Genomic DNA, 20,646 nt, shown 5'->3' with positions numbered 1-20,646 from the left:
GGAAAACAAGATATTTAAAGAACACATGGAATATTCAATCATAAAATATGTGGGAAAAGATAAGATATATTAAAAGATAGAGCACAGAAACACACAGCAGCATTAAATAACATGGGAAATGAATGAGACCCATGTTATGCATCAAAGGGTTAAAGACTTAATTCTGCTCCCCAAACTAGCAGGAAACAAAAACGTTCATCTCCTAACTCTCTGCCACTGAGAGATACGATATCTCACCTAATCACTGAACTGTCATAGGTGGCTGGAGTGACTTACTGCTTCACAGCTTATAACATGTTCCTGAACATCCTGGAAGTCTCTTAACTGCAAACAGTCCTTTTTTATTTGAGTGTTTTAACACTAAAGGCTGACTGATATGGGATTCTTGAGACTGATACTGATACTGATTTCAGAGGGGGGAAATTAATCAAGAACCGATATGGTGGCCGAGTAATTTTTTTTTTTGCTGGAATGAAAGAGGGAGTAGTGGGGAACGGGTTGGAAACTTTTAAAAAGGATTTTACTGTACTACAGATGGAATCATGCAGTATTCATTCGGTTGAAATGGAGTGAGGAAGAATGTTTAACAAGTATATTTATAAAACAACCTTTTTCAGTCACCAATTTGTAAGCTTTTCTTCATTATGTTTTGTAAGTTAAATTTCCATTGTCTGCTCATTCCATGAGTTTCATACCATTGCCCCTCACACCTGAATTATTGCAGAATTTAGATAAAGAGCCCTGTATTTTCTGATACAGAAAATGCTGGACTGTTTTATGTGGATTGTGTATCAATTTTTCACCGGTCTGTAAATGTACCCAGAGAGCTCCTTTCTCAAACATAAAACGTTATTAAATAATATTTAACATGATTATACATTACAAACACAATATATTATATTGTCAGTCAATTCTAAATGATAATTGAGAAAATAAAGAATACATAGAAATTTTAAAAAAGCTAGATTAACCATCATCATATCATCATCATATCATTAAAGTTAATGTTTCAGTCATTTGCTGAATATAAAAAAAAACTAATCACGCCACGTTTTCTGCATTATACATTGTGTAAAAAAATTTTTTCATAACAGCACATATCAAACCACCGATACCGATATGTCTTTGTAAGGCCAATATCGGCGAATAATATCTGTCAACTGATATATCTGTTGGCCTCTATTTAACTCTGTGACACTCGTAAAAGTTAACTATCACTCAGTTTGTTACAATATAATGAATTGTGAGAATTTTGATGGTCACAAAAGCTCCTTTTAATAGGTATGGCTCCCCAATACCCCTCCGTGCTGCCAGTACCGCCTACACTCATTTCTCACTTTCATATTTGATCTCTCCTACTCTCTTTCTTCTTTTGTCTCCTTCCTTTCTCAATCCTTTCTTCTTGTGTGTTTTCTCTCTCTCCCAGGAGCTGCCAGGGTTTCATGCACATGAAGTTCACACAGTATAAAGACGGCAAGTACGTGCTGGGACAGAACAGCCCTCCCTTTGACACCATCCCAGAAGTCATCCACTTCTACACCAATCACAAACTCCCGATCCGAGGAGCCGAGCATCTGTCTCTGCTGTTCCCCGTGCTGGTGCAGACACTCTGACACTCCTCCTGGACCTCCAGGCTTCCATTGTGATCGGACACGTAAAACTGAATGTTTGATTGGATCTTCCCAGTGGAGTGCCAGTCCTCTCTTCATGTTTGACTGGACTATTTTTGATGATTCAACACACCAGAGGCAGATGCCCTCGCCCACCACTGCTGTTGTACCTGTGCCAAGTGTCTCTAACATCCGGGGGATCGATTCACACGAAATGCAATACCTGAACTTTCGGCCACCTTTGCTGTAACTCTTCTCTCTCATCTCCATGTTGAACCGAGGGGGCTGACTTCAGGATATGTGAAATTCTCCCTTTCTTTATTACATTTCTTACATAGCTGAGTGAAATGCAGAGGAAGTTAGCAGAGCTGTAGCTGGGAGAAAGTCTGTATACTCTGAATGTACTGATGCCCCAGTTTCCTGCAGGAGATTTAATTACTGCTGTTCCACAAAACACACCTCATTGACACTGGTAAAAAAAAATATTGCTGTTGTTAGGTGAAAACCTCACTAGGCATATTTTGCTGATTTTTCATGTTTATATAAATCAATAAATTAAATTGTACTGTATACAATGAGAAATCTTTTCATCCTCGGGCTTGGGAGCCCCTGTATAAATGTTGGAATTCTTTCCATAAAAAACAAAAAACAATGCTATTTTCAAATATATAAGGTTTTTACCAACAGCAGTTATATTTCAGATGCTTTTCTACACAAAGCCACACCTGCTATTTGTCACCCAGTCTGTTCTGCACTGTCATGCTGCTGTACGTTGAGGATTTGCTTGACACATCTCCATGTTACCTGTTGATTGTTCATTGTGAGCAACAGAGAAGCTGTGTTGTATTGGTACTTGTGTTGACCTTGCTGACCCGTAACTCTTGTTGGTTGCTTATGTTGCATTTAGTAGACAATGCTGGGTTTGTAAAAAAAAAAAAAAAAAAAAAACCCTGTCACTGCTGTCATTGTCTTTTCACTGACTAAAAGGAATACTTCACCCTTAAAATGACAATTTGCATACCAATTACTTGTTTTTCTTGCATGGCTCCAAGGTGAACGAAGAATAGAAAAACAGTTAATTCCTGATGAATTCAACTAATAGAAGAGGGCTTTCCAATGCTAAATATATTTTAAAACATCTGTTTACAAACTCTCTGTTTAAGTGAAGTGAGTTTTTTAACCTGTTCATAATCTAAATACAAACAAATATATTGTAATAGTGGTTTTCTGAAAAGCTACACATTTTTCAAATTATTAAGATTCCTCATAGTTAGCCATGCTTACTTAAAAAAGGGGGTGTGGCTCTACTGCGGTCCACTTTAGATGATGTGGAACACTGTGATTGGCCTATATCTATCCAATCAAATAAGTTGGTGCATTTGGGTGAAATCAGATGATAGTAATCATAGATTTAAACATCCTTGAATAGTTACTTAATGTCCATTTGAGTGTATGGGGAATCTGAACGGGTTAAAAAGTATGAATTTAGTGAAAATTCATATAGTTTTGCTGTTGTTAAACGTGGCCCCCATTGACTTCAGTTCATCAAGAATTTACTCAGTTTTCGGTTACTTTGTTCACAAGTTTTCTTCAAGAATTCAAGTTAACACAGGATGAGTAATCTATATATAAATAGTCATTTTGCAGGTGAAGTATACCTTTAAAGCTAAGATTGGAAGCTGAGCTGTAGACTACATTCTAAGAGATACTAATTAGGAAACAATGAACAAAAAAAACTTTGTGACTGCTGGCCATGTTCTCACACTTCCTACATATCTGAGTGCGGATTTTTCTGCTGGCCAAGTCATTACATGCTGGTTGGTGAGTTGTATTTGAGTTAAATGCTTGCCATCTGGAATGGGTTCCCACGACTGCTGCCTGGTTGCAGCATCGTGTGGCAAAAACTGATTTTAAGGACGAGCCAGCTTCTACTAAACATTTATGACCATTGGAAATGACAAATGGAAAAATTATTTAAATCATTACTTCTTGATCCAAAATTGACTGGGTTGTATTAATTATAATTATTATAATTATGACCATTTTCTGTCACAAATAAAAGATGACAGGATGTATAATTTACCCGCTGTGTTGAAGCATCTCATCTGTGTTTCCAAAGAGAGAGTTGATTCCACATGTAGATCTTTATGTAGATCAGTGCTTTCCATCCTGAGGGCTGGGACCCTCACAAGGGGTTTGGAGATGAGTCGTGGGAGGAAATAATGAAAAACTAAACTCTGCTTCACAGAATCATGTTTATTTTCAGACTGGTGTACGGCTGTTGCTTGTTTCTTGTGAAATGTGTATTTTCCCCTCTCTTTAGGCCTCTAAAAATGAATCAGAAACAAGAAGAGGTAAAATCATTTTGCTTTTGAATCATTTCCAAATTATTCTGATTGTGAGTAAAGGTGATCGCATTTTCTACAATAGACTCATTAGACTCACCCACAAAGAAAGAAAAGAGGCACAAAGGACTTGGCAAGATTGCACACACTCGCATGCACGCACATTTGCTTTCCCTCATCCATTGACAGCAGGGTTGGGAGGGAGAGGGAGAGGGTGAGGACTGGGGGTGAGGTGTGGCTGAGGAGGGGTGAGGCAGCCCTCATTATTTGGGCTGCGCCGCTGTGAAAAGCACTGGGATTGCTTTCATTACTGAGCCAAATGAAATAGCAGAGGCTGATTACCCGCGTGACGGAGAGAGGAGACGAGCTGGATCACTCTCTATTGGGGAGAAAGAGTGAAGGAAGAAAAAAAAAGGGGAAGGAGGGAGATGAGGGAAGGGGGAAGGAGCAGGAGGGAGGAGGAGGAGGAGGTGGGAGGCGCTGCCTGGCTGTACTTTCCCAATGAGACTCCAAACAAGTATGTGTGTGTGCGTGGGTGTTTGTGAGTGTAAGAGAGTGAGACGGTGACATGGAAGGGGGGCTGCTATAGTCCCATTTTTCAAACAAGGCTCCCTGGGGAGGGATATGAATAATAACGACAGTAGCAGTGCAGCATGTAAAAATCAAACAAATATCACGCTCACATTTCTCTGGCTTTTGTATAGCTCTTACCTTGTTTCTGCTTTTTTCAGTATTCCAGCATTTCTGTTAGCTAATTTCCAGTAGACAGAAGGATAATAAATATAAAGCTGTGTTTTTATAAGCACATTTGCCGAGCTTGGAACAAATGGCACAATCCATGCAGCATTATGCCATGATTCTGGTGTGTGTAAATTCTGAAATGTTTGTGTGTGTGCAGCTGTCATATCAGAATCAGAATGTGTGTAATGTCAGAACTGGGGGGTGTCAATGATTACGAGGTGGCGGCAGCTGTTAATCCATCAGACAGGCATGGAGGAATGAACACCTGTGATCACCACAGAGCCAGAGAACATGTCAGGAAACCACAGAACATGCACACACACACATGCATGGCCTAAAAGAGTTGTGCTTAATTGGTAGATACCCTTTTTCCCAGGAGACTTTTTTGACATTTTGCAGTATTAAAGTAGAGCTTCTTAGGTTTCAGGGTCCTGGTGTTGTGCATGCTGTCATGACTTTCTGGCACTCTTGATGTGAGCTGAGCTGCTGATAATGTTATATTAGTAAAACATGCTTTTCATACGATGGCATATCAAAATGCACTAAAAAGCACAAGTTAGTGAGTGAAAGAAGCAGAACCAGAAGAAAAACATTAAAATACTAAGTCATTCAAGTGTTGACACTGAAATGGAACTTTCTATGAAAACACATCTGCTGCCATTTTGCCCAGGAAAAAGACATTTTGATCGCAGGGGACTGTGCAAGGTCAAAGGTCAGGTAAAATAAACATTCAAAGGGAGTTCTGTTAAAGGGGTAATCCAGCAACTTAACAAAGCACAAGTCCCCCAAAAAGTTGGCATAGAAATATGAGAGTAGAAGGGACATTGAGCTGTTGGCTATGGTTGTTTGACTAGTTCAAAAGAAAATGGTGATTATCTGACAACAGCAATGTGCTTTCCAACGCTGTGACAAGTGTCTGTGGATGAAGAATTAAGTTGTTTCATTTTACTCATTTAGTGGCTGGTTCTCCATACTTCATACTACTTTACTGCATGATTGGTGGTTACAACAAAAGCTCACCTTAACCAGACAGTAGCCCCTTTCAGACCGCCACTTCAGGCCATGATAATTATGCCTTTGTGATGTTTTGACTTCAATCTGGACGTCCCAGATACGTGATGCGGGACCAACTGATCCCGGCTCTGTATTGCCTTCGGAGATAGTAATAGAGATGTTAAATCGGCAAGACTGTTCATGTCGGGATCAATATGAACCGGTGGGGCCGGCAAGACTTTTTTCCCAGGAGACTTTTTTGACATTTTGCAGTATTAAAGTACAGCTTCTTAGGTTTCAGGGTCCTGGTGTTGTGCATGCTGTCATGACTTTCTGGCACTCTTGATGTGAGCTGAGCTGCTGATAATGTTATATTAGTAAAACATGCTTTTCATACGATGGCATATCAAAAATGCACTTCAATCTGAACTTCCCAGATACGTGATGCGGGACCAAGTGATCCCGGCTCTGTACTGCCTTCGGAGATAGTAATAGAGATGTTAAATCGGCAAGACTGTTCATGCCGGGATCAATATGAACCGGTGGGGCCGGCAAGACGGAATATATGTGAAATACCTTATTTGTGCGACCAACACTTGAGTAATAAGAAAGGAAGTGGATTGTTTCACCAGTATCATCAGAAAAATGCCTCTCAGTTGAATTCAATAACTTTGCTTGAGTATGTAGAATCTCTACAGCGTGAAACAGCACCACGTGCAGTTCTTCTGCCATCATTGTTTTGAAGAACCTGGTCACAGGAATCCGTGAAATAGCCACGGATTCGCTTAACTCAAAATCCGTGGAATAGCCACGGAATCACTCAAATTTCCGTGAAACTGACACGGATTTCGCTACAATGCAAGTAAATGACGTCATATCCCGTGGCTATTCCATGGATATTTTTCCTATTGGTTTGTTCCAAGTCACGTGACTTTCAAGGTCCCCGCGGTCAGAACAAAAAACATGGCGGACAGTTCTCTCATTTTCAGTGAAAAAAATCAATATTTTGACTTAGTTTCTGCATAAAAATGGATTTTGATCACATTTCTAGTGAGAAATATATGTTTTATTTTCTGAATATTCACTCAGTGAATGTACATAATCACTTTGTGTGTTGGAATAGCAACGGGATACGACTGTCATTAACTTGCATTGTAGCGAAATCAGTGTCAGTTTCACGGAAATTTGAGTGATTCCGTGGCTATTCCACGGATTTTGAGTTAAGCAAATCTGTGGCTATTTCACGGATTTCTGTGAGACCAGGTTGGTTTTGAATGCACTCATAAGCTGCCTTCCCTTATGGTACACGTTTTCCCGCTGCTCTGTTACATGGCGCTGTCTCCTCCCACTTCATTTTGCAATGCAAATTGTGAATTTACAGACAGGAGACGCCAATATTAAGCCGTTGAGGAATCAGTATGAATGTCCTATTGAGTAATGATGGCAGAGCTCGTTACGGCACTTTTGCATAAACGCAGTATGAAAATATTTATATCTTGTGACTTGCTGCAAGTCGGTTTATACGGAAGTTAGCCAACTATCAAAGCAACGGTACAAATAAAAATGGCCTTCTATGTCCATCCTGCTGTGTTGATTTGAATGGGACTTTTTTCATTCCGTTTCTGTTTGTTGCCTATTTTTTTGTTGTTAATATTTCTGTTATTATTTGAAACTGAGTTGTCACTGGTTCTTACATGAGTTGCACAGTTGAAGTCTATCACTTGTGTCTCCTCCTCCAGTTGCTCTTTCACACAGCACACAAACCTCCAGGCGGCTCGCATGCACAGAGGCAGGCGGAGGCAGCCAGCTGTGCACACACGCTCAATGCTACAAGTGAGAGACGGGACACGCATGTCAGACTAAAAGGCTGCCGTCCTCCTTCTCACTTATCCCCTATCCCAGACATGCTAATCCCAGCAGTTGTGGCGGGCAGGCGTGGAGGAGATAGATTGGGGGTCAGTGTGAGCAGGTGTGTGCATGCCGTCAGGCCCCGCCAGAGGACTGCAATCAGAGAGGGTTTGGAGAGAAAGCAGCTGCTGTTTTGGTGGATTTGGGGCAAGGGGGATGTTGACGGGGAAGATTTGAAGGAGATTGCTTATCCACTCCTGCCACCTATCTGTTATGAAAGTAGGACATTAAAAGGCTGGTTGCAGAGGTTGGTGAATACATTATACGCTTTTTTTAATCAGGTGGTCAACATTTAGTTTGTAAGAGAGACCTGAGTAGAGCAGAAGAAACACAGCAGAGATAAGACACAAAACAAAACACATCAGTCTCACACATGCAAATAGCGTCAGAGCCAATCACACACATCACTAAAAAGGTCAAAACATTCATTTAAATTCATGCAGAAGTTCACATCTTAATGTCCTTTGGACTTCATTCTCTTCGTGGTGCACAAATGCTGGAAAGCAGTCCTCCAAGGTTCAGTATTTACTCATTGGGTGGCACAAGCCGGGATCTCATCTCAAGAAAATTTGAGAAGAGATCTGACAAACTGGGGCATCTTTAACATGCACTTACGAACAGTAATAAGTGAGCAGTTTTATTCTTGTTGTCTTTAGGACCAGCCTACTTTTTTATACAATCTCCTGTAATGGAACACAGGTGGAATAAGAAGCATGAGAGTAAAAGATGACTGTAGCCCAGAACAGTCCTGTCTTTAAGAGAGAAAATTACCTTTTTCTGATATAAAGAAGAAATATTAATGTAAAGGTAGTGATAGAGATGCTGAAACAATTAGTCGATGAATCAATTAAGAGGAAAATAATTCACAACAAGATTAACAATCAATTATACCTATCAAATGTTTGTATCTTAAACAAAAATAATAATTTGAAAACATCACCTGAGGCTCTGGGGAATTGAGATAGGCATTTTTCATTTTTTCCTGTCTTTTTAGAGGCCAAACAATTAATCAATTAATTGGAAAAATAATTGAGAGGGTAACTGATAATGCAAGAAATGTCGGTTGCAGCTCTACAAGGCACACATTATGCTTAAAACACATAATAAAACAACCCAGAAAGGATGTTTTTGTTGTTGTTTCAGGAGGAAGAAACTGTCAGATCAACATTTACTTTAGTATTCCTTCTGAAACCCAACTGGAGTCGACTTGATCTGCACTAGACAGGAACATTAATGGCAGCGGGGTATTGGGAGGAGTGTCTTCCAATCCAAGTCTCAGCCAGCTCCTGCAGATATCCTCCTACGAAGCGACCTTTGCCTTCACTCCCCCCAGCTTCTCCCCAGCTGCTCCCAGAATAAAGCCCTCTGATCCTGGGGAGCTTATCACAAAAGTGTGCCTGGGTCTTCACTCTCTTTGTTGCACAAGTAATTACACTGTAATAAATCTGAGAGCTGTGGAGGTGAAGGTAGGAGGGGGGGTGGGGGGACTCATCACACACCACATGAATGTGTGTGTCTCCTCCGGTGAGAGTGGCACAACTCAGCTGTGGAGGAGAGAATGGCTGCGGCTGGGGGCTCCCTGCGTGAGTTGGCGCCTCAAATGGGACCCCTCGCCGCTCTCTGCCTGGCCCTACTCCACCTCCGAGCTGCTTCAAAAAGGGACTTGAGAGTGACAGAAGTGTTTCATACTGGCACATTCAGTGGCTCGGACCAGATGGAGTCTTTGTTCCTTCTCTCAAAAACACACACGGATGCACACACATTCACGTCTGCGTGACACATGCAAATGCACACACACACATGCATGCACACTTCCTTACCACGCAGCAGTATAAAGCCAGGATCACGATGACAGGGGGTGGTGTGATTCTCTTGTCCTCTGTCGTGTTCACATTAGTCATATGCAAATAGGCATTGTGCACAGAGAATGACACAAATCCACCATGTCTAAATCCTCAAAGAAGACTGGTGACGGCTATTTAGTTAACATGATTTATTAAGGTGATTGACCCACTTAGCACATGCTGCCATTAAACAGTGTTTGTTTCAGGTGTTTGGACAAATGGAATCCGCCGGAGCCGGATTTGGGGACATGAAAGAGATTAAAATGAAAAGGAATTCATTAATATTCACCGAACATGTTTAAGCTGTTTTTCTAGAATGACAACGATTGAAGGAAAACAATGATGAAATTGAGTCTGTGGATAACAACAGTTAGTATGTGCAATATTCTGTCTTTCAGTCTCATCTTCATTGTTCAAATTACTATTCCCCCCCCTGAATAACCATTCTTTTACCTAAAGACTATTTATTGTTTTGTTTTGGTTAGTATGAATTCATCATAAGTGTTCACTTAATCTGTAAATTAAGCAGAATTCAGTTTTACCTGTGTAAACGGCATTACCCACAGGATATGAGGTGATATTTACTTTTAAATACTTTCAACATAAAACCTGAAATCTTCTCACTCCCACCTGAACTTGACCTCATTGGCTAGATTCCTTCTCTTTGTTGTTCAATATTTCCAGTAAAAGGTAGTTGGATCACAGTCTATCTGGTGTTTCTGGCAGGTTTTCCAAATAAGATTTTATGGGACATATTATAGAAAACACACTTTTTCAGTACTTGCCTACCAGCCCCCAAACTGTGACATTAGAAAAACCCAGTCAACCCAGTTTTTGTGAGCTGTTGATCAGAATACATGTGGTTCAACAAGTCATTGAAATGTGGCTCCTCTTCCTATGTTACATCTTTAAAATGAATTGCTCCCTATCTGATTTTATACCCCGAAGCTTAAGAACTACAATTGAAAAGGTGCATCAGAGCATACTGGGCTTTTTTTGGAGGGGTGATGAAAGGGAATAGAACTGTGAGACAGAGGGTGAATATGGGGAAATTCAGAAAAAAAATTGAAAAATAAACCAAAAAATACAAGTATGAACCTGAAAATGGGAATAAAATGCCTCCTTTAATGCAGTAAACCTTTGGTTTGTGGTAAGACTTTGGTTTACAGTTTGCGATTAGACGGTTATTTAAGAAGTTCTTGATTCAATTATTAGCAATACAGATTTTTGATCAAGACACTGACTTTCTGATCCAAGGGCTTGTCTATTTTCAAGTTCTAAAGTTAAGCTGACTAATTGATGCCATGGCAAGATTAATCACATCCACAAATGGGTATTAGTCTTAGATTACATACAGTCCATGGTCTAGAACCGTGATTAGACCTACAGCCAATCAGAGCAGCGGAACTTGATGCCCAACCAATTGGAGTAATGAAGCTTGATGATGTGGGGCTGAGTGACAAGTTGGGGCGGGGCTTAGCCTGCTTTTACAGCAGGACAAACATGGCGGCCGGGTCATAAACGTTCTCAAACTACAGGTAAACAGTTCACCAAAATGTGTTTCTGAAAACATTTTAAGCGAGAAATAGGGAAAGTAGTAAAATAACTTGATTTCGATTTGCTCAGGGCTGCCTAGTTTGAGAGTTTGAGTGAGTTTAGTGAATTACGCTGGATGTCAGTCATCCTATTAAACCTGCTGATTGGCACGTTGGCAAACATAAGCCGTGTTTCCACTAGGGGGAAAAGTGGCCACCGGGAAAGTCTCAGGCCACACCCTCTCAAAAGTCTGCTTACTCTGTGTGTCCCCATTACAAGTTAGCCCCCAGAGGTGATGTAAGGTTTTCGACCATCGCGTAATCACTTAGCGACAGTTCCGACCGAGACGTCACATACGCGACGGATCAAACACGGGAGACTCAACCACGGCCGCCATCGCCATGGTTGAGTTTCCCGTCATCAGCTGATCATAAACAAAGCAGCATGGCTAATTATGCACAGCGTCTCCGCTGATCATAAACATAGTGAATTAACTGCAGGCCCCCGCGGCTAGAAGAGTAAGAAGGAGTCTCCAATTACACCAGAAAAAGTCGCTGGATTTGTCTCCAGTCGCTTTTTTGAAAATTAGGGGCGTTTTGGCGAGTGAGACCCGCCTCATTCCGGGTATTGGGCAGTAGTGGAAACAGCCCTATGGTGACTGTAAATCAGTTTGAATGGGTAAGTGAGCTGAAACAGCAACAGTACCTCTGTACTACAGTACCTCTGAACTAAGTCTACTGTTGTATTTTCACCTGGTTATCTAAATTTCTGACAACTTAAACTTCTAATAAACTGTGTTTTATTCATCTGTGTGGCATTTTTAGTTCTTCTTTCATTGCAAACTGATTTTCTTACACCAAATAATTTGACTCAAACTAAATGTAATGAGCATTTGGATCAGAATAGACAGTAATGGTGTGGGGTAACAAGTTGGGGAGGAGAGAGTGATTCACTGACTATAAATGACACTTCAGCTCAACATTTTGTCATTTTCTAATGTTCCAGATGTCATAAAGCCACCGTCATCCTCGGCTAATTCAGGAAGGAGAGTGTTCAAACATTTCTGACAGGAAGCAGCAAGTGACCTTTAAGCTGGAAATGCTCAGCTGGTATTGCGTCCTCGCTGTCTTTTTTCATCAGATCTGGAAGTGCTGAGCGGAGACACATCCTTTAGCTCAGGTGAGTATGAAATGCCAGTCTGTCAGCTCCTGTCTGCTCTTTGCTGTGCAATGTGGTATGAACGGAAAGCGCTGCTGCAATCAGCTCATCTATCGCTTCAACAAAGTAACCTTCACTGCTGCTAGTTTTTTGTCAGAAGAAAAACAAACATGTGAAGTTAATATCAGTGTCTGGAAAACAAACTTGTATCCACGTCCACTTGAAGGATCTGATTGTTTCTCACAGTTCGTAACACTGACAGCTAAACTCTTTCTATAATGACATGTCAGAAACTGTCTCATGAATGTCTCAAGGAAACATGGAACCAAACCTTCACCAGAAAGTTTTGTTGGTCTTATTATCTTATTCATTTAGCACACTCGATAACTGGGGTTTACCAAAGGGAATCTAACTATAAACGAGGAAATCTGTGTGTGTGGGTGTGTGTCCTTATCTCAAGAAGTGCCTTCAGATCAACTATGCACTTGGTGGGTGTATTACTGAGCACCCAAGTGTGGCACATATAGTGGCATTGTAACAATTGTTAGAAATAATCTGTTATTCTGTCTCTGTTGTCTTTCTCTGTGCATGAGGGTCACTATCTGTATCAAAGGTCACTGTCTATGCATGTGGAATTCACTAACATTGTCTGTGCTATCTCTTTCTATGCAGTTACGGATTAATCATGCAATATGCTTGTAAGAGCCATTTTGCTTTGATTGTTTGTTTGTTTGTTTGTTTGTTTGTTTGTTTGCGCCGCCCACCACCGGGTGGAGAAGAGCGCTCATTATGGATTCTGAGGTCATGACTTAATATAAGTCACCGGTGTATGACTGATTGTGTGAGATGCCCGAGAGGCACACAGTTTTTTGACTGCAGAAATGTGATGTATACGTTGGAAATATAAGTTTATTTGTTTAAGAAAGAAGTATATATTTGTTTGGAAACATTATAATAAACTGAGTTAATGGATATACGGAAAGTGGACATTTCATTTGTGCGCGTGGCATCTTTTTTGAGTAGCAATCGGGTCACTACAATGCTTTTGATACAATGATTATGTTCGTGTGTTAATATTGGTTTAGAAACTGTGATTACTTTAAATACATTTATCCCAACTGCTTAAACTTAGTAAGATTCTATCATCATAAAAAGATATGGTTTGCTTTGTATTTTATATGCACATTGCAACATCTGTGTCTCCAATTATATCTCTGTAAGTTATAACAAGGCAGGAGGTTTGTTGAATGTTTTGATAGCAGGTCAGGACACGGACATTATGTACTGGGCAGAGAAGTGACATGGCGTGTCCCTATATTGATTAAAACTGACGAATCAACGGATCAAGAGGGTGGCACTTCCTGGAAGAAATCTACCTTCATGATGAGTAAAACATTGTTAGGTTATAAAAAAAAGGTTCAAGGGAAATGAGACTGGTCCAGACTTCATGACCTGAAACCAGTCTTCTGTGTATCAGGGACGTGTAGAGTGAACCCAGAGATCTCTGTAAACTGCACATTTCTTGACGTATTGTAATAAAATGTAAAAACGAAGAACTTGGACATCTCCTGCTAATCATTCCCGCATCAAACTATCTGCGCAGAGAAATAGGTGAGAGGTTTACTTTTGGAGTCAGATAATTTAATTTTAATGGTTTCCTCAATGCATTTCTCTAACACGATGAACTTTACATTTCAGGTCTCAGAAAGCAAAGTTTTTCCCCTGGATTCTGTAGATCTAGATAAATCTGTCCACATATGCTGCTCCCATTTGCTTATTGATCAATTTTCTGCCATTTTAAATTGTGTCCAAGTCCATCTTTTTGCTACTCTTTTTAAAGACTTTAAACTTAAAGACTAAAAATGTTTTAAGCGATCATCACCAAATTTGGTACACAACATCTCTGGACCAATCTGGATAGCGTGTCTATGTCAGATATTTGATGTTCCATACAGTTTTGCTATAGCTGACCCTCAATATTTGCTCACATTCTGGGCTGGGCTTACAATACAAAAATTGTCTCCTTTTATAGCTTTGTGCTACTGCAACCATGTGACCATAACAAAATTGGTGCCATTTGGCCAATAATTGGCGCTGCAGAGGTGATATCTAGCTACTGTATAAAGGAAGCAATATCTGTCTGCCTGTGTTGTATATATGCATCCCTGTCCTTTGCATGTCTCAAGAACAGTTGATACAATTGACTTGCTGCGGGTGCATTGCTGAGGACCCAAGGGGGTGCAGTGTCAAGAGTGAAGCCGATGGGATGAGCAGTTATCGGGAAAGCTGCAAACGGAACTTCTGCTTTTTAAAAACAGGCACTGCACTAGTTTACATTATGAGACTTTTCACAAAAGGAAGCTCTTCCAAATTAGATGAATGCACTATATCTTTCACGATTAATCGCTACCTGACCTTGCTGAGCTGAAAACCCCTAGTTAAAATAAATATCAAGAGTTTCTCTGCATTATTCATCATTGGTTGACCCAGGTCTACCTTAGAGAGCATCAATCAGCGTCCCATTAGGGTATTAAATGAGTGCAGCAGGTTAAATCACATGACATTTCTCTCTTCTTGTCTGAATAGCAAATGATAAACTGACAAATCAGAGCATTTGCACATTAATATATGCATGGCTTTAACTTTCATGTGACTACAGACTGATATGAGCAAATGTCGACCACTGGTATGGTGGAAAAGATACAGAATGCCTCTGGTTTTCTTCTATATGTACCTTGACAGTGCGTGCAGAGGACCTAAACAGACCAAGCATGGATGAGAGAAAAGGGAAAGGAAAGCAGGCAAGTCATTGATTTCATATCAAAACATGACACGTGTGAAAATCTCATAAAAGGGAATAGGATTTTTTATTTAATTTGCTATATAATGGTATCAGGCACTGCACCACCCTAGGCAGAAATGTCATTTACAGTCTACCACCATTAAATAATTCACATCCAACACTCCTATTCACTAGTGGTTAGTTGACGTGTGTGAGTGGTTTCTAGATATGCTGATGAAAAGCAAAAATGTCCATGAGTGTAGTTATTAGCCACGCTAATTCAGCTCACAGTGCAGTGCACAGATGCTGACAGAGTAGAGCTTAGACTAATGAAAGATAGACAGTTCTGCTAATGTAGAGCTGAGCCTGAAATGTCCAAAAATGGCCACCGTACAGAAGTTTAACCCTACTAATTAGATTGAACATTGCTTTTCCTGCAACAACACCATCAAGACAATCTTTACACTCTTGCCCAGTAGTGGTAAGAATCTAATAATAGCATTGTGTCTCTCCATTTTTTTTGTTCTTTTGTAGTGTGAGCATGTAATGTGCATCACAGCCTCATAAGGCCGCTAGTCTGACAAACAGATTTTTGGTCTCACAGTGCATCTAAAATCATAACAAAATAAAGTCCTAGTACCATGATGGGTTTTTTTATGCACACAAACTATATCAAACAAATATACCAATAATATTATACGATTGCAAATGTTTTCACAGAAAATAAATAGTTTACAAAGTCAAGTTGTGATGGAAAATGCAGGTGTTTTAAGAGTACTTGCATATAACAGATAAGGCCCTAATTCTCTTCTTCTTTTCTGCTTATAATGACAGAATGTAACAAACACATTGACAGACGCAACACTAATGAAGTTAATGACACTCAGTTTCACAGACATGAATTAAGACAAGAGACTTCATTTGGGGCTCGGCTTAACCCATTTGTGACCACAACAAAATTTTTTACTTTTTTGTTCTCTGGGATTGCCTAGGCAAAAATGTGAAGACATTTTCAAAATCAGTTGCAGTGTTCTGCTGAAATCCCATTTTTTTATGATCACATTATGTCTTGTCTGTAGGCACATGGGACCACTTTTTTTCTTAATGTTTTTTTTTTAGAGATAAATGATAGCCCTGTGTGCCCAAAGACTGACTATTGTATGATAACAAGATAACTGTATCTCAGAAACTACATGGACCACAATCAAGTATTTGGAATGGACCAATAATAAGTTAAATATCAAAGTTGTAAATAAATATGCAGTGTAAAAAAAATGTCATATAGGAAACATTTAAATCACAAAATGTTTCAAAAACATTGATAAAAGTGTGAATTTTCATGTGATGTAACTTCAAACGTGTATCATCATATATTTTAATACATAAACTCTTTGGTCACAAATGGGTTCATCCATGACTATGAAACTGTCCTTTTGTATTGCATAGTTGTGAAATGTGAAACACTAAACATGAATTCCTGTGTAAGACAAACACAACATATCAATGACTTTTAATGTTGTGAGTATTATTGTAAAGTTGTTGTAAATAGTGGCTTTAAATTATTTTGATTGTACTCTTACTGCATTAATATGGTTCCAGCTGAAAACCATTACTTCATCATATACACTGCTACACTGGCCATAGTGCAGAAACAAAAAGTGGCTGATAGCAGGACTGTGTCAGTTCTATGTCTACTTCTGTGTGACTGTAAAACAGAGAAACTCAACTTACAGCCGGGAGGCCAAATCTGACCATTTTCTAACTTCACAATGGGATTTTTTTGTTTGTAAATAAGGTGCCAGACTGCATTAAAAAAGCATCAAAATATGGCCCAACAGATTTTTAGGCTAAGTCCTGAATGTCCTCAAATCCCAGAAACGCCCCGGCGTACACCTGACCTGTGCAGAGCTGCTGCAACAGGATTACGGGCCTCCTGATGTTAATTCATTTTTATTTGATAAATATAATTAACAGGGCTGCACAATTAATCAAAAGTTCACTGAAATTGCAATATGGATTAGTGCAATATCCAAATTGCATGAGGCGCAGAATTTGGCACATTATAAGGCACAATATGTGTCAAAGTACCATCTGAATGAAGGATTGTTCTGCTGCATAAATGTCTCACAAATTACATTCTGCAGACAAATCTTTGTTTTGTACAGATCCTCACAGAAAGTCACATCAAGATCATTTTAATATATTTTTGGATTAAATTGAGAGTAATGATGCAAAAATTATCATTCCCTCCAATGAATCATATAATGAATGATTCTTATCATGAATCAATTATTGCGATACCTGTCAAAATCACAATTAGATATTTTTTACAAAATCGTGCAGCCCTGATTTTTATTGTTTGTTCATAACTGGCCCCTGGGCAAAGCAAGTTGAGTCTCCCTGCAGTAAGGCCTCATTAAGGTGCTTCCACTCAGAACTTGCTTAGGGTCGGCAGCGCCCCCGCCTTCACCAGCACAGCTGAGAGCAGGTCTGCAGGACCAGAAGGATGGGGCACAGCAGTGGCTGAGGGATCTCCATGTTTGTTGTCAGAGTTCATCGGTGTGGGAACCCTCCCTCTATTCAGAGTGGACTTGCCAGCCCCACTGCCCCCTCCTCCACTGGTTTTGCTGTTTTCCGCTGTGGGGATGACAGTGCCCAGGTGGGGGTTACCCACCACAGGGGTCCCAGTGTGCTCCATGCTGGTCTGACAGCAGCACAGCAGCCTGAAGAAGGCCGCCCTCATCTCCCTGCTGGACAGAGTGTATATTAGAGGGTTGAGTGCAGAGTTGAGCACAGCCAGGGCTATAAACCAGTCCACCTGGTAGAGCACAGGGCACTTATCTGGGCTACAGCCAACATCCAGCAGCAGCAGGAGGAAGAGGGGGGTCCAGCACATGACAAACACTCCAAGAACAATAACTACTGTCCGCAGCAGGGCCAACGAGCGCTCTGAAGGCCGGCTGCTCACCCTGCGGCCGCTAGAGGTCACCAGGCGGTAGATCCTGATGTAGAGGATGATGATGGCCACCAACAGGGCGCTGAACACACTGATGCAGAAGGCCACATAACTCTTAGCGTAGAGCGGCAACACTGTGGAGCAGGAGTCCTTGTTTTTCAGGCAGTTCCAGCCCAGACTGGGCAGGGCACTGAGCAGCACTGACACAAGCCAGCAGGCAGCCAACAGTCCTAGAAGTCTCCCCCGACCTGCCGTCTCACACGGACGCAAACGCACCATAGTCATGTGCCTCTCAATCCCAATGGCCAAGAGGCTGAACGTGGATGCACTGAGGGCCACAAACATGCTCCCTTCTCTGGCCAGCCACTGCACTGGTGTCAGGAAATATGTGTTGCGTCCCGAGGTAAAGATGTTGACCACGTAGGCCACACCAGCCAGCAGGTCTGACAGCGCCAGGTTTCCAATGAGGAAGTACATGCGGCTGTGGAAGCGTTTGTTCCTCCAGAGAGCGAGCAGGACCGTGACATTCTCTAGAACAATCAGCACGCAGATAAAGAGCAGCACGGCCATCTTGCAGGCCCCGCTGCTGCGAGGCCGGTCCCACTTCCCTGAGTGATTGTAGTGGCTGACGATGACGGGGTTCATCCCCTCCTCCAGCATGTTCCCCATGCTGTCTGCCCTTCCTGGCCTTCCTCGGTCACACAGCAGAGGGCGCCACAGCACTGGACATCTGGCAAGCGGGCATCTTACAGCCTCCTCATCGGCCTGTCAATCAAATGCAGTTAGGAGAGCAAACTTGTTTTTATTTTGTTTTGTTTTTAAGTTATATTCAACACATTAAAGTCACAAAAGTTACATTCAACAATATTTCGATAATTTATGTATGAAACATATCTCTAGGAGGACTCCAAGAAATTAAAGTAATTGAACAATCAAAAAACTAGAAAATTGGAAATATTTATATATTTTTATATAACATTTATATATAATACTTATTATGACTTTTTTTCTTGGCCAAGTTAGCAAATGACATATATAACAATATTTTTCTTTTTATTGGCATCGACCCTCGTGTGAGAGACTTATTAATAATAAAACAAGAAGAATATAGAATAAATAGAAGAAGAACCTGCAGATTGGGACATTACAACTTCCCTTTATTGTCCCATTAATAGCCTAGTGAACTAACAGCTGTGGCAGTCAAGCGGTTCATAAATATCTACTAAAAATGTCTACTGAATACTGTGACTCACAAATAAACATTAATGTAAAATATCCCAAAATATAAGTGAAAGGAAAGGGGACAATTAGTCTTGATGTTGGATGAACACGTTTAATCTACCATGTGTTCCCCAAATTATTAAACTGTAACAAATAACGTATAGGCTGTTATTATTTGTTAAAAATAAATTGCTGGTGAACACTTAGTTAAACAAGGTGCCTTCTCATGGAGTGGCGCACTGACCAACTTTCCTGTTTTGGAAAAGTTGCGCAAAGTTAAATAGAGTGGTGATTTTGAACACAGCTCTGCAGTTCTCGTCAAACTAAAGAACAAGAGTTGAATTCTTCACTACAGCTTCAGTAACGGACCGTACCTGTTGGAGTTACTGCTCTCATCTGAACATCCCGGTGGTGTTGCCGTTACTTGAAAAGTATTTTTTTCTCTCCTGCGTAACGACGCGCTGGTGCAAAATACGCGCTTTCCAAAATCTTGTGATCCTCTTCAAAAGTCAAAAGTCCATATTTTATTCTAGCCCGTAAAAAAAAAAACTGTTTCAAATCACGGACGTATTTTTCCCCCAAACATCCACTTGGTGCTCGGTCCTGAACTTTATCAGTGTGTGGTCCTCTCCACACTGACTGCCTCCAGCTCTGACCAGCCTCTCACCCCTCCCAGCTGCTGGGGCGGGATCTTCCCCTTACCTCTCCATTTAGCCCAGTCATTAGCATTAATTGTGAGTCAGCCACTCGTGTCATCAAGCCAGACGCTAAATTGCTCTTAAGATGTGTCACTTTGCCATGGGAAAGTTAAAATGCATTTTCAAACAATCAGTTTCGGCAGGTTTGATTGATTTTTGTTTGAGATCAGCTGACTGATCCAGACACCTTATTACCATTAAAGTGTCATTATGTAACTGCATCTACTGCATGTAGCAACCAGCAACATATGTGTCAATGTTTTGCCCAGAGGCCCTGTGTGCTCCTTGAAGTTATGTCATCCTTTAATTAATATACCGCCTTACTGTTTTCCTTTGGTTGTATATTTTCATAGCTGATCTGAACCCAGATTCTGTCATCATTATCATTAAGTTGACCACAGTTTTGTGAAAAAAGAAAGAAAGCACAAACTGATTATTTTCCTTTCTGGGAAGTCACCTTCCAAGAAGTTGCAACCCATATCTACAATTTGATGACTCATTGTTTTTCCAATAAAAAGATGACTGTGTCCATTTGCTCGTTCAGAGTGTGAGATAGGTTAAACCTCTTCCATTGGCGCCAACTGTTGGATGGGAGGCGAAGAGTCACACTTTCCGTCTCCTTTTATGCACTTTTTTTTTGTGTCGTTATGAAGAAATATGCCTCTGATAAGAAGAAGGCAAGAGTCTGGCAGGCTGCATGTAGCAGTTTGGTAATGGCGTTTCATCTGCAGTCCATGGGTTGCATGTCCAGTTACAAAGAGTAGGTCAGGTCATTAGGTCAAAAGCAGTTAGAGATACTACAAAAGCAATGTTCAGTCATTGCAGAAAGATCAAGAATGGCAGGAACAGCAGCA

At 40.7% G+C, this 20,646-nt stretch overlaps 2 protein-coding genes across 2 annotated transcripts in view; one reads left to right on the top strand and one right to left on the bottom strand.

Moving 5' to 3' along the window:
- The window catches only part of shdb (Src homology 2 domain containing transforming protein D, b), a 28,632-nt gene extending 26,032 nt beyond the window's left edge, over positions 1-2,600 (top strand). The window contains exon 8 of the mRNA XM_059341920.1: positions 1,427-2,600. Within this exon, the coding sequence (XP_059197903.1) occupies positions 1,427-1,613 (187 nt within the window). The 3' untranslated portion in view covers positions 1,614-2,600. The remainder of the gene's footprint in view (positions 1-1,426) is intronic.
- A 13,222-nt stretch (positions 2,601-15,822) lies between these two features.
- s1pr3a (sphingosine-1-phosphate receptor 3a) lies at positions 15,823-18,542 on the bottom strand. Its single transcript, XM_059340461.1, has one exon. The coding sequence runs from the start codon at positions 18,540-18,542 to the stop codon at positions 17,349-17,351; it is 1,194 nt and encodes a 397-aa protein (XP_059196444.1). The 3' UTR covers positions 15,823-17,348.
- Between the last annotated feature and the right edge of the window lie 2,104 nt (positions 18,543-20,646).

The sequence above is a fragment of the Centropristis striata genome, chromosome 9 (assembly GCF_030273125.1).
Source record: "Centropristis striata isolate RG_2023a ecotype Rhode Island chromosome 9, C.striata_1.0, whole genome shotgun sequence".
Taxonomy (NCBI): Eukaryota; Metazoa; Chordata; class Actinopteri; order Perciformes; family Serranidae; genus Centropristis; species Centropristis striata.
This window is presented reverse-complemented; position numbering and strand designations above follow the sequence as displayed.

Excerpts from the sequence above, each read along its gene's own strand:
- s1pr3a (XM_059340461.1), bottom strand. The coding sequence starts at position 18,542 with ATGGGGAACATGCTGGAGGAGGGGATGAACCCCGTCATCGTCAGCCAC.